Below are 17134 nucleotides of genomic sequence, written 5' to 3' on the forward strand. Positions count from 1 at the left end.
CTTTTGACACCATCGATCACCACATTCTTTTGGAGATATTGGAAACCCTAATTGGTCTACACAGACAAGTTCTGGCCTGGTTTAGATCTTATCTGTAGGAAAGATATCAGTTTCTCTCTGTGGATGTTTCTGTGTTCTTCAAGGATCCGTTTTAAGACCACTATTGTTTTAACTACATATTTTACCTCTTGGTGATGTCATTCGGAAACATAATGTTAACTTTCACTGCTATGCGGACAATACACAGCTGTACATTTCGGTGAAACATGGTGAAGCTGTCAAAGCTCCCTAGGAGAGGTGGGTGTGAAGTCAGGCGCAGGAGAGTAAATAATGTAGAGAAGGCGTTTATTCAAGAGTCCATATTTAGCACAGGCACAGGAGCAAATACAGCAGCCCACTAAATGATCCGGAACACAGTCCAGAAAAATACACCAGTCTAAACGAACAAACTAAAACGCACCCAAACCAACGACAGGTACACAAACAATCCCGCACGAAACCACACTGGTAGGGCGAGATTAAATACCCCACTAATGAACCTAAACTCTACACAGGTGAAACACAAGACAGACAAAACCAAACGAAAAGGAAAAGGGATCGGTGGCAGCTAGTAGACCGGCGACGACGACCGCCGAGCGCCGCCCGAACAGGGAGAGGAGCCACCTTCGGTGGAAGTCGTGACAGAAGCCCCAAAATTGCCCTCCCTGGAAGCCTGTGTTTCAAGCATAAGGAAGTGGATGGCGGGAAATGTTTTACTTTTAAACTCGGACAAAACAGAGATGCTAGTTCTAGGTCCCAAGAAACAAAGAGATCTTCTGTTGGATCTGACATTAATCTTGATGGTTGTACAGTCGTCTCAAATAAAACTGTGAAGGACCTCTGTATTACTCTGGATCCTGATCTCTCTTTTGACTAACATATCGAGACTATTTCAAGGACAGCTTTTTTCCATCTTCGTAACATTGCAAAAATCAGAAACTTTTTGAAAAGAATTATGCAGAAAAGCTAATCCATGCTTTTGTCACTTCTAGATTAGACTAGTGCAATGCTCTATTCTCCGGCTACCCGGATAAAACACCAAAAATAAACAGTTGACTAGAACCAAAACATTTGATCAAATGACTCCAGTGCTAGCCTCTCTACACTGGCTTCCTGTTAAGGCTAGGGCTGATTTCAAGGTTTTACTGCTAAGCTACAAAGCATTACATGGGCTTCCTCCTACCTATCTCTCTGATTTGGTCCTGCCGTACATACCTACACGTATGCTACGGGTCACAAGACGCAGGCCTCCTTATTGTCCCTAGAATTGCTAAGCAAACAGCTGGAGGCAGGGCTTTCTCCTATAGAACTCTATTTTTATGGAATGGTCTGCCTATCCATGTGAGAGACGCAGACTCAGTCGTGACCTTTAAGTCTTTATTGAAGACTCATCTCTTCAGTAGGTCCTATGATTGAGTGTAGTCTGGCCCAGGGGTGTGAAGATGAACGGGAAGGCACTGGAGCGACGAACCACCCTTGCTGTTTCTGCCTGGTCGGTTCCCCTCTCTCCACTGGGATTATCTGCCTCTGAATCTATTACGGGGGCTGAGTCACTGGCTTACTAGCGCTCTTCCATGCCGTCCCTAGGAGGGGTGCGTCACTTGAGTGGGTTGAGTCACTGACGTGATCTTCCTGTCCGGGTTGGCGCCCCCTCGGGCTTGTGCGGTGGAGGAGATCTTCGTGGGTTATACTCAGCCTTGTCTCAGGGTAGTAAGTTGGTGGTTTGCGCATATCCCTCTAGTGGTGTGGGGGCTGTACTTTGGCAAAGTGGGTGGGGTTATATCCTGCCTGGTTGGCCCTGTCCAGGGGTATCGTCGGATGGGGCCACAGTGTCTCCCGACCCCTCATGTCTCAGCCTCCAGTATCTATGCTGCAATAGTTTGTGTCGGGGGGCTAGGGCCTGTCTGTTATATCTGGTGTAATTTTCCTCTCTTATCCGGTGTCCTGTGTGAATTTAAGTATGCTCCCTCTAATTCTCTCTCCCCCTCCCCTCCCAGAGGACATGAGCCGTGGGACCAAGCCTCAGAACTACCTGGCCTGATGACTCCTTGTCGTCCCCAGTCCACCTGGTCATGCTGCTGCTCCAGTTTCAACGGTTCTGCCTGCGGCTATGGAACCCTGACCTGTTCACCGGACGTGCTACAGTACCTTGTCCCGGACCTGACGTTTTCGTCACTCTCTCTCTCTACCGCTCCTGCTGTCTCGAACACTGAATGCTGGGCTATGAAAAGCCAACTGACATTTGCTCCTGAGGTGCTGACCTGCTCCTGAGGTGCTGACCTGAGGTGCCTACAACCACTGTGATTATTATTATTTGACCCTGCTGGTCATCTATGAACGTTTGAACATCTTGGCCATATCCTGTTATAATCTCTACCCGGCACAGCCAGAAGAGAACTGGCCACCCCTCAGAGCCTGGGTTTCTTCCTAAGTTCTGGCCTTTCTAGGGAGTTTTTCCTAGCCACTGTGCATCTACATTGCTTGCTGTTTACGGTTTTAGGCTGGGTTTCTGTATTGCACTTTGTGACATTGGCTGATGTTAAAAGGGCTTTATAAATACATTTGATTGATTGATTGAATGATTGATTGATCAGCCATACTGGATATAGTAGACCATCAGCCATACTGGATATAGTAGACCATCGGCCATACTGGATATAGTAGACCATCGGCCATACTGGATATAGTAGACCATCAGCCATACTGGATATAGTAGCCCATCAGCCATTCCGGAAATAGTAGACCATCAGCCATACTGGATATAGTAGACCATCAGCCATACTGGATATAGTAGCCCATCAGCCATTCCGGAAATAGTAGACCATCAGCCATACTGGATATAGTAGACCATCAGCCATACTGGATACAGTAGACCATCAGCCATACTGGATATTGTAGACCATCACCCATACTGGAAATAGTAGATCATCAGCCATACTGGATATAGTAGACCATCAGCCATACTGGATATAGTAGACCATCAGCCATACTGGATATAGTAGACCATCAGCCATACTGGATACAGTAGACCATCAGCCATACTGGATATAGTAGACCATCTGATGGTCTACTATATCCAGTATGGCTGATGGTCTACTATTTCCGGTATGGCTGATGGGCTACTATATCCAGTATGGCTGATGGTCTACTATACTGGATATAGTAGACCATCAGCCATACTGGAAATTGTAGACCATCAGCCATACTGGATATAGTAGACCATCAGCCATACTGGATATAGTAGACCATCAGCCATACTGGATACAGTAGACCATCAGCCATACTGGATACAGAAAACCATCAGCCATACTGGATATTAAAGACATTGATATACTGTAGATCTCTATGGTGCTGTGGCTGGTTGTGAGAATGTCATTGGTATCTTTATCAGCAACATAGCAGCAGCTAAAGTTAACAGCCCAATGGGCACAGACGTCAGCTCAACGTCTAGTTTTCATTTACATTTGGTTGAGTTGTCAAAGAATGTGAATTCAACGTGAAATCAACAAAACATTTCACCATGTCATTGAAATCCCCTTATGTTGATGACTTTTTGATTCAACGTCATCACATTGAATTTTTGTTGTTGAAATGATGAGGAAACAACATTGATTCAACCAGTTTTTGCCCAGTGGGACTCACTCAAAGTGCATACATGGGCACACACCCACACACTGGGGTGTTATGCCAGTCAGTCTGGATCTCTCTCTTCTCCTCCACTCTGTCATCACAGTCAATCTATTTCTCTCCCTGTGGACTACTGCCTGCGGTCTCTGAGACGTCATGAAGAGGCCAGCGTGCCAGCTCAGCTGTAGGAGGTTACGCCCTGAGTAGGTCAGAACGAAAAGGGAGGGAGGAGAGGAGTGGAGAGAGAGGCTGCAATATCTCTATTCACTCATAATTGCACTGGAGCAGAGAGGAGCTGAGAGGCAGCCGTCCCGTTAGGGACTGGGAAGGAAACCTATTACCACACAATCACCACCATTATCTGGGAGTAGAGTGTCAGTGATTGGTGCGGCATTGAAGTGTGCGTGTGTGTGTGTGTGTGTGCGTGTATGTGTGTGGGGGAGAGAGAGGAGAGAGAGAGAGAGAGAGAGAGAGAGAGAGAGAGAGAGGAGAGGGGGAGAGAGAGAGGAGAGAGACAGCGAGAGAGAGCGAGAGAGAGAGAGAGAGAGAGAGAGAGAGAGAGAGAGGGAGAGAGAGAGGTGGGATTGTGCCCTTGATGAGCATGCAGCAAGATTCCTGTGATAACAGCATAGCCATCGACGCCAGTTTCCTCCACCACTCTATATTACCAGGACATGAGGTGTTCAATAATATACAGGAGTAGATCATGAAACTGAAATATAAATAGCTCAATCATCTATAGACAGAGGCTAATGTCAACATACCATACTACCGCTACTACTACTACTACTACTACTACTACTACTACTACTACTACTACTACTACTACTACTACTACTACTACTATAGCTACAGACGGCAGAATGAAGGATACTGCTTGGGTTTATATCATGGTATCTTTTAAAAGACTGTCCTAGACCCAGATAAGACAAGCAGAGAGATGGGGAATTGAGAAGATTGAAGGATGGAGAGTGAGACGGAACAAATTCATATTTTTCCCATGAGATCTGTAGCCTGCAGTATATCAGTCAAGGATATGAATAGCAAGAAAAAACATTTAGATGGTAAATGATCAACGATCAGCAGTGAAAAAACAACTGGACCTGTACGTGAAGACAACAGACCAATAGAACTATCTGGTTAAAGCCATGATCAAACCGACACATATTCCCACAGAAGACCACTAATTCCAACAAGACATATAGGTAGAAGCCAGTGGAGGCTGCTGAGGGGAGGAAGGCTCATACTAATGGCTGGAACGGAACAAATGGATTTGATACCTTTCCACTCATGCCGCTCCAGCCATTACCACAAGACCGTCCTCCCCGATTAAGGTGCCACCAACCTCCTGTGGTAGAAGCATCACTATACTTACAGAACAGTTTGAGCTTACAGTAGCCGTTGCCTGGAAACAATCCATTTCACTGAGCTGAACTGCTTGCCTCTCCTTCTCTACAAATATGCATGGCAGAACATACACATCCTCCTATAGAGACCATGGCAGAACATACACATCCTCCTATAGAGACCATGGCAGAACATACACATCCTCCTATAGAGACCATACACATCCTCCTATAGAGACCATGGCAGAACATACACATCCTCCTATAGAGACCATGGCAGAACATACACATCCCTCTATAGAGACCATGGCAGAACATACACATCCTCCTATAGAGACCATGGCAGAACATACACATCCTCCTATAGAGACCATACACATCCTCCTATAGAGACCATGGCAGAACATACACATCCTCCTATAGAGACCATGGGAGAACATACACATCCTCCTATAGAGACCATGGCAGAACATACACATCCTCCTATAGAGACCATGGCAGAACATACACATCCTCCTATAGAGACCATGGCAGAACATACACATCCTCCTATAGAGACCATGGCAGAACATACACATCCTCCTATAGAGACCATGGCAGAACATACACATCCTCCTATAGAGACCATGGCAGAACATACACATCCCCCTATAGAGACCATGGCACAACATACACATCCTCCTATAGAGACCATGGCGGAACATACACATCCTCCTATAGAGACCATGGCAGAACATACATATCCTCCTATAGAGACCATTGCAGAACATACACATCCTCCTATAGAGACCATGGCAGAACATACACATCCTCCTATAGAGACCATGGCAGAACATACACATCCTCCTATAGAGACCACGGCAGAACATACACATCCTCCTATAGAGACCATGGCAGAACATACACATCCTCCTATAGAGACCACGGCAGAACATACACATCCTCCTATAGAGACCATGGCAGAACATACACATCCTCCTATAGAGACCATGGCGGAAAATACACATCCTCCTTTAGAGACCATGGCAGAACATACACATCCTCCTATAGAGCCCATGGCAGAACATACACATCCTCCTATAGAGACCATACACATCCTCCTATAGAGACCATGGCAGAACATACACATCCTCCTATAGAGACCACGGCAGAACATACACATCCTCCTATAGAGCCCATGGCAGAACATACACATCCTCCTATAGAGACCATACACATCCTCCTATAGAGACCACGGCAGAACATACACATCCTCCTATAGAGCCCATGGCAGAACATACACATCCTCCTATAGAGACCATGGCAGAACATACACATCCTCCTATAGAGACCATGGCAGAACATACACATCCTCCTATAGAGACCATGGCAGAACATACACATCCTCCTATAGAGACCATGGTAGAACATACACATCCTCCTATAGAGACCATGGCAGAACATACACATCCCCCTATAGAGACCATACACATCCTCCTATAGAGCCCATGGCAGAACATACACATCCTCCTATAGAGACCATGGCAGAACATACACATCCTCCTATAGAGACCATGGCAGAACATACACATCCTCCTATAGAGACCATGGCAGAACATACACATCCTCCTATAGAGACCATGGCAGAACATACACATCCCCCTATAGAGACCATGGCACAACATACACATCCTCCTATAGAGACCATGGCGGAACATACACATCCTCCTATAGAGACCATGGCAGAACATACATATCCTCCTATAGAGACCATTGCAGAACATACACATCCTCCTATAGAGACCATGGCAGAACATACACATCCTCCTATAGAGACCATGGCAGAACATACACATCCTCCTATAGAGACCATGGCAGAACATACACATCCTCCTATAGAGACCATGGCAGAACATACACATCCTCCTATAGAGACCACGGCAGAACATACACATCCTCCTATAGAGACCATGGCAGAACATACACATCCTCCTATAGAGACCATGGCGGAACATACACATCCTCCTATAGAGACCATGGCAGAACATACACATCCTCCTATAGAGCCCATGGCAGAACATACACATCCTCCTATAGAGACCATACACATCCTCCTATAGAGACCATGGCAGAACATACACATCCTCCTATAGAGACCACGGCAGAACATACACATCCTCCTATAGAGCCCATGGCAGAACATACACATCCTCCTATAGAGACCATACACATTCTCCTATAGAGACCACGGCAGAACATACACATCCTCCTATAGAGCCCATGGCAGAACATACACATCCTCCTATAGAGACCATGGCAGAACATACACATCCTCCTATAGAGACCATGGCAGAACATACACATCCTCCTATAGAGACCATGGCAGAACATACACATCCTCCTATAGAGACCATGGTAGAACATACACATCCTCCTATAGAGACCATGGCAGAACATACACATCCCCCTATAGAGACCATACACATCCTCCTATAGAGACCATGGCAGAACATACACATCCTCCTATAGAGACCATGGCAGAACATACACATCCTCCTATAGAGACCATGGCAGAACATACACATCCTCCTATAGAGACCATGGCAGAACATACACATCCTCCTATAGAGACCATGGCAGAACATACACATCCTCCTATAGAGACCATGGCAGAACATACACATCCCCCTATAGAGACCATACACATCCTCCTATAGAGACCATGGCAGAACATACACATCCTCCTATAGAGACCATGGCAGAACATACACATCCTCCTATAGAGACCATGGCAGAACATACACATCCCCCTATAGAGACCATGGCAGAACATACACATCCTCCTATAGAGACCATGGCAGAACATACACATCCCCCTATAGAGACCATGGCAGAACATACACATCCTCCTATAGAGACCATACACATCCTCCTATAGAGACCTACTGCAGAGAATGCATACCTTGTCCAGCCAGTGAGTCATCTGGTCACATGTTTATTTTTATATTATTTAACCTTTATTTAACTAGGAGAGTCATTTAAGAACAAATTCTTATTTACAATGACGGCCTACCCCGGCCAAACCCTGACGACACTGGGCCAATTGTGCTCCGCCCTATGGGACTCCCAATCACGGCCGGATGTGATTCAGCCTGGATTCGAACCATTGACTGAAGTGACGCCTCTTGCAATGAAATGCAGTGCCTTAGAACGCTGCACCACTCGGGGCCCCAACAAAGTGTCACACCAACCAGCCAGTCAGTTAGCCAGTCAGCAAAGCAACCAGCCAGTCAGCCAGCCAGTCAGCCAACCAGCCAGTCAGTCAGTCAATCAGCCAACCAGCCAACCAACCAGTCAGTCAGCCAACCAGCCAACCAAGCAACCAGCAAGTCAGCCAGCCAGTCAGCAAAGCAACCAGTCAGTCAGCCAACCAGCCAACCAACCAGTCAGTCAGCCAACCAGCCAACCAACCAGTCAGTCAGTCAGTCAGCCAACCAGCCAACCAACCAGCCAGTCAGTCAGTCAGTCAGTCAGTCAGCCAGCCAGTCAGCAAAGCAACCAGCCAGTCAGCCAGCCAGTCAGCCAACCAGCCAGTCAGCCAACCAACCAACCAACCAGCCAGACAGACAGCCAGCAAGCCAGTCACCCAGTCAGCCAGCCAGTCAGCAAAGCAACCAGGCAGTCAGCCAGCCAGTCAGTCAGCCAACCAACCAGCCAACCAGCCAGGCAGCCAGTCACCCAGTCAGCCAGTCAGCCAGCCAGAAAGCCAGCCAGTCAGCATAGGACAGGCCTGCTCCAGTGATCTAGAGAAATGCTGACACAGCACACATGGACTAGCCCCCTCCCCCACTACTGAGGGTGGACCTTCCTCCCTCTCCTCCTCCTCCTCCTCCCCCTCTCCTTATATGCAAAAAAACACATTTCCATTTCAGACTTGTGTGTAACAGGACACATATATATTTTTACTTTTTACCCACAATATCCAATTGGTAGTTACAGTCTTGTCCCATCACTGCAACTCCCGTACGGACTCGGGAGAGGCGAAGGTCAAGAGCCATGCGTCCTCCAAACACGACCCTGCCAAGCAGCACTGCTTCTTGACACACTGCCCGCTTAACCCGGAAGCCAGCCACACCAATGTGTCGGAGGAAACACAGTACAACTGGCGACCGAAGTCAGCATGCATGCGCCAGGCCTGCCACAAGGAGTCGCTAGAGCGCAATGGACAAGGACATCCCAGCCGGCCAAACCCTCCCCTAACCTGGACAACGCTGGGCCAATTGGGTCTCCTGGTTGAGGTCCGCTGCGACACAGCCTGGGATCTAACCCAGGTCTGTAGTGACACCTCAAGCACTGCGATGCAGTGCCTTACACCGCTGTGCCACTCGGGAGGTCCAACAGGACAAATATAAGCACCCCCCCATATGATTCTTATTATAGTACCTGGTCCTAGTCTAAATTAAGTTTAGGAGTGTGTCTCCTAATCCCACTCAGAAATCATTAGGCGATAGAGTGAGAAACGTGGAGTGTCAATAGAGGACTAGAGAGCGTGTGACAGTGTGACAGCACTTTGACCTCTGCTCTCCCCCTCTCTCCACTCAATAGGACACTACTACCAGAGACCTCCACTCAATAGGACACTAACAAAGATGATCAAGTGATCAAGTGATGATCCAAAAATCGGTAGGACACTACCCTCACCGCTGGCAGTCCCTTCCCTGTCTCCTCCCTGTGCTTTCCCTGTCTGACCCCTGTTCCTCCCTGTTCCATCCCTTTCTGACCCCTATTCCATCCCTGTCCCTCCCTGTTCCATCCCTGCATGTAAACCCCTGTCCCTCATGTATGTCCCACCTATGTCCCACACCTTAAACTCCCAGGCAGGAGTGCCAGTCAGAGTCTTCCCTCTGTCACCTGGCCTATAGACCTTGTCCTGTAGACAGTACCAGAGTCTTCCCTCTGTCACCTGGCCTATAGACCTTGTCCTGTAGACAGTACCAGAGTCTTCCCTCTGTCACCTGGACTATAGACCTTGTCCTGTAGACAGTACCAGAGTCTTCCCTCTGTCACCTGGCCTATAGACCTTGGCTGAATCTCAAACTGAACACTTTGAGCACTTCGAGCCCTTGATCACTCGATATACGCGTTCACAAGTCAATCGAGTCAATCTCAAAGGCTAGTTGTCGAGTCATTGAGGGCTCCACTGTGCCCTTCGGAAGCTTCTTTATTGACTGGGCATCCTATGCCAACTCAGTGCCCTTGGCAGCAACTTCTTCCGATGAATCTTATCATGTTACCTAGCAACAACAGTCCCTACTACATCACCCTCAAAAAATGTCAGAATAAATCAAGATATATCAAGGAATCTGTAATTCATTTTGAAGTTTAATTTCGAGGTCTTAGTCGTGTGATTTTACAAGTTAGCTAGTTAGCTAGCTACTGTAGTAATTTTTTTTTATCACAAGGAACATGTTTTAATGATGCAGCAACTGCCTGTTCTACCCCGAATCAGAACAGTATTGAGTCAGCTGCTGCTGCCCCAACGTTACAACTTAGCGATTGGTGCTTTGGAAATATGCTGAAGCACGGACTGACTGCTGGGAACATATCTACAACTTCATCAGAAAGCTGTCAAACTATCCTAAATAAGTGATAAGCTACATGCTGTTTATCAGTGCAGTGCCCAACATCCTTAGCTAGCTAGCTAACATTACATCCCTATGTTTAACAGTGCAGTGCCCAACATTCTTAGCTAGCTAGCTAACATTAGATCCCTATGTTTAACAGTGCAGTGCCCAACATTCTTAGCTAGCTAGCTAACATTAGATCCCTATGTTTAACAGTGCAGTGCCCAACATTCGTTGCGAGCTAGCTAACATTACATCCCTGTGTTTAACAGTGAAGCTAGCTAGCAGCAGGCATGCTACAACAAGCTAAAACCAGCTGATGGAATCACTGGTGACCGATATACCTGTGCATATTTTGTGCAGGAGTAACGTTAGAGAGATGTAATTTTGTTTTCACTGTCAATGGGAGTATGTGTCTGTGTCTGCTGCAGGTCCCCAGTACCCGTGCTTCATAGCAAGTGAGTCATGCTACAAGACAGGTCGTGGGAGACAATGCTCGCGAATTTTGGAATATTGATAAGTGACAGTTGGGACATTGTATGCACATTGTCTCAATGCTCATTTTGGTCAAAACACTGTTAGCCTGTTGGGGCTAGGGGGCAGTATTTGCACGGCCGGATAAAAAACGTACCCGATTTAATCTGGTTACTACTCCTGCCTAGTAACTAGAATATGCATATAATTGTTTGGTTTGGATAGAAAACACCCTAAAGTTTCTAAAACTGTTTGAATGGTGTCTGTGAGTTTAACAGAACTCATTTGGCAGGCCAAAACTTGAGAAGATTCCAAACATGAAGCGCTCTCTCTGACCATTTCATGGCCTTCTTGATCATCTCTAACCAAAACAGGGGATCTCTGGCATGACGTGACATTTTCTAACGCTCCCATAGGCTCTCAGAAACCGGGAAAAAGCTGAATGGTGGCTTTGCAGGCCCTGGCTGAAAAACATTAGCGCATTTTGTAAGTGGTCGATCTGAGAACAATGAGACTGGGGCGCGCGTGCCCGAGCTGACACCATGTTTACTTTCTCTCTCTTTGAACGAAAACAACCACTCCCGGTCGGAATATTATCGCTTTTTTACGAGAAAAATGGCATAAAAATGGATTTTAAACAGCGGTTGACATGCTTCGAAGTACGGTAATGGAACATTTAGAATTTTTTTGTCACGAAACGTGTCGGGCGCGTCACCCTTATTTACCCTTCGGATAGTGTCTTGAACGCACGAACAAAACGCGCCCGGATTATTTGGGACCAAACCAACATTTGTTATTGAAATAGAAGTCCTGGGAGTGCATTCTGACGAAGAACAGCAAAGGTAATAACATTTTTCTTATAGTAAATCTGACTTTGGTGAGGGCTAAACTTGGTGGGTGTCTAAATAGCTAGCCCTGTGATGCCGGGCTATCTACTTAGAATATTGCAAAATGTGCTTTCACCGAAAAGCTATTTTAAAATCGGACATAGCGAGTGCATATAGGAGTTCTGTATCTATAATTCTTAAAATAATTGTTATGTTTTTTGTGAACGTTTATCGTGAGTAATTTAGTAAATTCACCGGAAGTGTTCGGTGGGAATGCTAGTCACATGCTAGTCACATGCTAATGTAAAAAGCTGGTTTTTGATATAAATATGAACTTGATTGAACAAAACATGCATGTATTGTATAACATAATGTCCTAGGTGTGTCATCTGATGAAGATCATCAAAGGTTAGTGCTGCATTTAGCTGTGGTTTGGGTTTATGTGACATTATATGCTAGCTTGAAAAATGGGTGTCTGATTATTTCTGTCTGGGTACTCTGCTGACATAATCTAATGTTTTGCTTTCGTTGTAAAGCCTTTTTGAAATCGGACAGTGTGGTTAGATTAACGAGAGTCTTGTCTTTAAAATGGTGTAAAATAGTCATATGTTTGAGAAATTGAAGTAATAGCATTTCTAAGGTATTTGAATATCGCGCCACGGGATTACACTGGCTGTTGAGTAGGTAGCCCATAGAGGTTAGACTGGAGTGATCACTATCGAACACAAGAGCAAGTGGCCACTCAATAAAGGGCTTAGGGGCCAAGTGTTGTGTTTGACATTCAGCCCTCGTCCTGTAGTATTATTAATGACCAGACCACTGGGCTGTTTAGGAAACATGTTGTAGCTCATTATGACTGTGGTGCTGCAGACAGAACAGAGAGAGACACAGCAGGTTGCTGCCACCACTCCCTGCCCAGCCTCCCTCTGAACAGCAGTACACTGTGAAGAGAATACTAGACTAGTACACACACATCAACACACACACACAGATGTGCAGATTCAAAACATGCCAATATGCACAAACACACCCACACACCCACACACTCACACACCTACACACAGATAGGGAGATTTAAAACACAATCATACACACACACACACACACTAAATGATGAACACTGAAGAGACAAGGTCAGCTAGGACCCAGCAGTATGTAGGTGACTGACATCTTTTCAGATACTGCACTAATGCTGGCCACCGAGCAGGGGGTGATAACAACAGCGTCTGTAAGGTAATGTAGGCTACCCCCTTAGTGGCGTGCTGAACAGCATAGGACGTGATATGATGACCACTACCCTGTGTTATAATCCCCCAGTAAGGACCAGCATGGAGCTGGGAGGAGGATGAAGAGGAGGAGGAGGAGGAGGCGATGAGGAGAGGAGGAGCAGGGAAGAGCGCCTTCTGGCCCGATTGATGCGATGCCTTCTGCAAGACAAGCTGCTCTGCTCTGCTCTGCTCTCCCAGGAGGAGGGGAAGAAAACAGGGCAAGAGAGAGAGAGAGAGAGCGGGGGCTGAGAGCGGGGGAGAGAGAAATAAAGAGAGAGAGTGGGAGAATGAGAGGGAGGGAGGGAGGGAGATATATATAGAGAGAGAGAGAGTGGGAGAAGGATAGAGAGAGAGATGCGAGAGAGCGGGAGACAGGTGAGAGAGGGAAGAGAGAGATAAGGCAATGGGAGGAGTGATAAACACATAGCAGAGATGTTAAAGGTCAAATGTAACATATTCCTGTAATACTAGGCTGTCTGTGTGTGTCTGTGTGTGGGGGGGGGGGGGGGGGGGTGTACCTGATATTAAACAACATGATGTACCTGATATTACAGGTGGATAAACAACATGATGTACCTGACATTACAGGTGGATAAACAACATGATGTACCTGATATTACAGGTGGATAAACAACATGATGTACCTGATATTACAGGTGGATAAACAACATTATGTACCTGATATTACAGGTGGATAAACAACATGATGTACCTGATATTACAGGTGGATAAACAACATGATGTACCTGATATTACAGGTGGATAAACAACATTATGTACCTGATATTACAGGTGGATAAACAACATGATGTACCTGACATTACAGGTGGATAAACAACATTATGTACCTGATATTACAGGTGGATAAACAACATGATGTACCTGATATTACAGGTGGATAAACAACATTATGTACCTGATATTACAGGTGGATAAACAACATGATGTACCTGACATTACAGGTGGATAAACAACATTATGTACCTGATATTACAGGTGGATAAACAACATGATGTACCTGATATTACAGGTGGATAAACAACATTATGTACCTGATATTACAGGTGGATAAACAACATGATGTACCTGATATTACAGGTGGATAAACAACATGATGCACCTGACATTTGATTTGGTTTGATTACAGGTATCCCAGCATGGGAGTAATAAGGACATCTGTTGTTCAAATCAAATGTATTTGTCACATACACATGGTTAGAAGGTGTTAATGCAAGTGTAGCAAAATGCTTGTGCTTCTAGTTCCGACCATGCAGTAATATCTAACAAGTAATCTACCAATTCCACAACAACTACCTTGTACACACAAGTGTAAAGGAATGAATACGAATATGTACATAAACAGCCTTCCCTGTAGCTCAGTTGGTAGAGCATGGTGTTTGCAACGCCAGGGTTATGGGTTCGATTCCCACGGGGGCCAGCACAGAAATGAAATGTATGCATTCACTACTGTAAGTTGCTCTGGATAAGAGTGTCTGCTAAATGCCTAAAATGTAAAAATAAATGAGTGATGGCTGAACGGCATATCAATATGAATAATTCCCAAATTAAAAAGCTTTACCATAGGTGATAATAAACACATTCCTGTGACTCCAGAACTCCTTTGCTAATTGAGTGGGGCAGAGTGTAGTTGCTAGGTAAACTATGTGTATTGTGGAGGAATATGACACAGGCTACATCCATAGGATTGAAGGTACCTGATGCAGTGCTAAACGACCTTTCCGGGGGCATAGGAGACGATCATGATGCTGCACCTGCAATGTTTCTAATTTCTGACAGGAACCACAGCTCAGATAACTGCGTATTGAAAGCATTGCGAATTTTCCCATTCCCCCTCGTGTCGCAGAGACATCTGTCCGCATCAGCAGTACCTAGCCTTCAGAAGGTGGGTGACAGGCATCATTTTACCCCTGATATGAAATTACAGCGTTTAGCCCCAATTTACATGCCCCCCCCCCCCCCCTTCCTCCTCTGCCCAATAATGACCCTATATATTGTGACGCTGCTGAACTGAGGATATAAATATTATTATATCCAGTGGGCTGGGAGAAGGGCAATGCGCCTACACGCTCTGCGGTATTCCAAATGGCCATTACGCAAAAGGAGACCACCGGCAATGTGAAATAAATGCATCCTATGCATTATCCCTGTTGGCTATATCAATTCGTTGCGGTGATTCTGTATGACAATAATCCCTATATGATTATGAATACTATCTGCTTGGTCCCGTTACCTATTCCCTTCCCATTGGAATGGGACCAAGCGCTGCTCAAGCAGATTTGCAGGCTACGCTACGTTTCCTGCAAACTCTCACTCACTCTCACATGCATAACAAGGTATGGAAAAGGAGGCTGTAACCCGGTTTCCCGTTTTGCTTACCTGCCCACCGTTTGGTTGGCGAGCTGTCGCATTCGATTGAATTGCTTCTTCATCTTGTATTTTCTGCGTTAACACCTATGGGGAAAAAGACTCCGCATTTCTCTCAAAATAATGGCCCGTACTCCGCAGCGGCACAAGAGAAAATCCACCCTCTCATACTTTCTTTCCCTCATCGCAATTGTTAAAACATTGAAAATGCGCTGAATTACATATTTTCACTGCATTTTCCCGTATCCATTCGCCCTATACACCCAGTGCAGAGATGCTGGATCAATTCGCCGCTATGGGCAGCAGAGAGTGACAGTGTCATGACATGCTACGCGGCAAAGCACTGTGGGTAGTGTAGTAAATCGTGAACTGTTCCAACATCCAACTCAGCATCAATTATTATGGATGACCAAGGGAATTAATAATGTTTCCAATTAAATTATCAATAAATGACATGCTTAAAGTTATGTTGTAGATAGGACATGGGTCGGTAGGTTATGATAAATGTCACAGGGCCAACTTTTCCAATGTTTGGTTGTTCCACTGGATATCATAAGGTGAATGCACCAATTTGTAAGTCGCTCTGGATAAGAGCGTCTGCTAAATGACTTAAATGTTAAATGTACATCAAGGGGGGCAAAAATCAATGGCCAACATGTAACAGTAAAGGCCTGACAACAAGTGTCCTATTGACATGGCTGTTTGTGTCAAACTTGTAATGTAACATTCTTGTTGCCAGGCATGACAAGAAACTCAGAGTGGTTCCCGAGTGGCACAGTGGTCTTAGGCACTTCATCTCAGTGCTTGCATTCACTACTGTAAGTTGCTCTGGATAAGAGCGTCTGCTAAATGACTAAAATGTAATGTAAATGTCACTACAGACACCCTGGTTTGATTCCAGGCTGTATCACAACCAGCTGTGATTGGGAGTCCCATAGTGCGGCACACAATTGGCCCAGCGTCGTCTGGGTTTGGCTAGTGTAGGCCGTCATTGTAAATAAGAATTTTTCTTAACCGACTTGCCCCTTTAAATAAAGGTTAAATAAAGGTTAAATAAAGGTTACATTCAAAATGTAGAAATAGAACTGAATCAGGATGTTATCCAGATTACACTACCATCATGTGGCTTCTATGTGTTAGTTTACACTACCATCATGTGGCTTCTATGTATCAGATTACACTACCATCATGTGGTTTCTATGTGTCAGATTACACTACCATCATGTGGTTTCTATGTATCAGATTACACTACCATTATGTGGTTTCTATGTATCAGATTACACTACCATCATGTGGTTTCTATGTATCAGATTACACTACCATCATGTGGTTTCTATGTGTCAGATTACACTACCATCATGTGGTTTCTATGTGTCAGATTACACTACCATCATGTGGTTTCTATGTATCAGATTACACTACCATCATGTGGTTTCTATGTGTCAATACACTACCATCATGTGGTTTCTATGTGTCAGATTACACTACCATCATGTGGTTTCTATGTGTCAGATTACACTACCATCATGTGGTTACTATGTATCAGATTACACTACCATCATGTG

General features: G+C 45.4%; 1 protein-coding gene across 5 annotated transcripts in view; it reads right to left on the reverse strand.

Annotated features, from left to right (window-relative positions):
* Positions 1-15987, reverse strand: part of LOC115208099 (rho GTPase-activating protein 44) — a 101667-nt gene extending 85680 nt beyond the window's left edge. For 4 of the 5 annotated variants that reach the window (XR_003881095.1, XM_029775900.1, XM_029775889.1 and 1 more), the window contains exon 1: positions 15582-15987. Coding sequence is in view for 4 of the 5 variants with exons in the window: in XM_029775900.1 (XP_029631760.1) it covers positions 15582-15634 (53 nt within the window). In the remaining variant the exon portion in view is untranslated. The remainder of the gene's footprint in view (positions 1-15581) is intronic. The other variant, XM_029775918.1, reaches the window with a different exon arrangement.
* Between the last annotated feature and the right edge of the window lie 1147 nt (positions 15988-17134).

This window comes from Salmo trutta, chromosome 1 (assembly GCF_901001165.1).
Source record: "Salmo trutta chromosome 1, fSalTru1.1, whole genome shotgun sequence".
NCBI classification, from domain to species: domain Eukaryota; kingdom Metazoa; phylum Chordata; class Actinopteri; order Salmoniformes; family Salmonidae; genus Salmo; species Salmo trutta.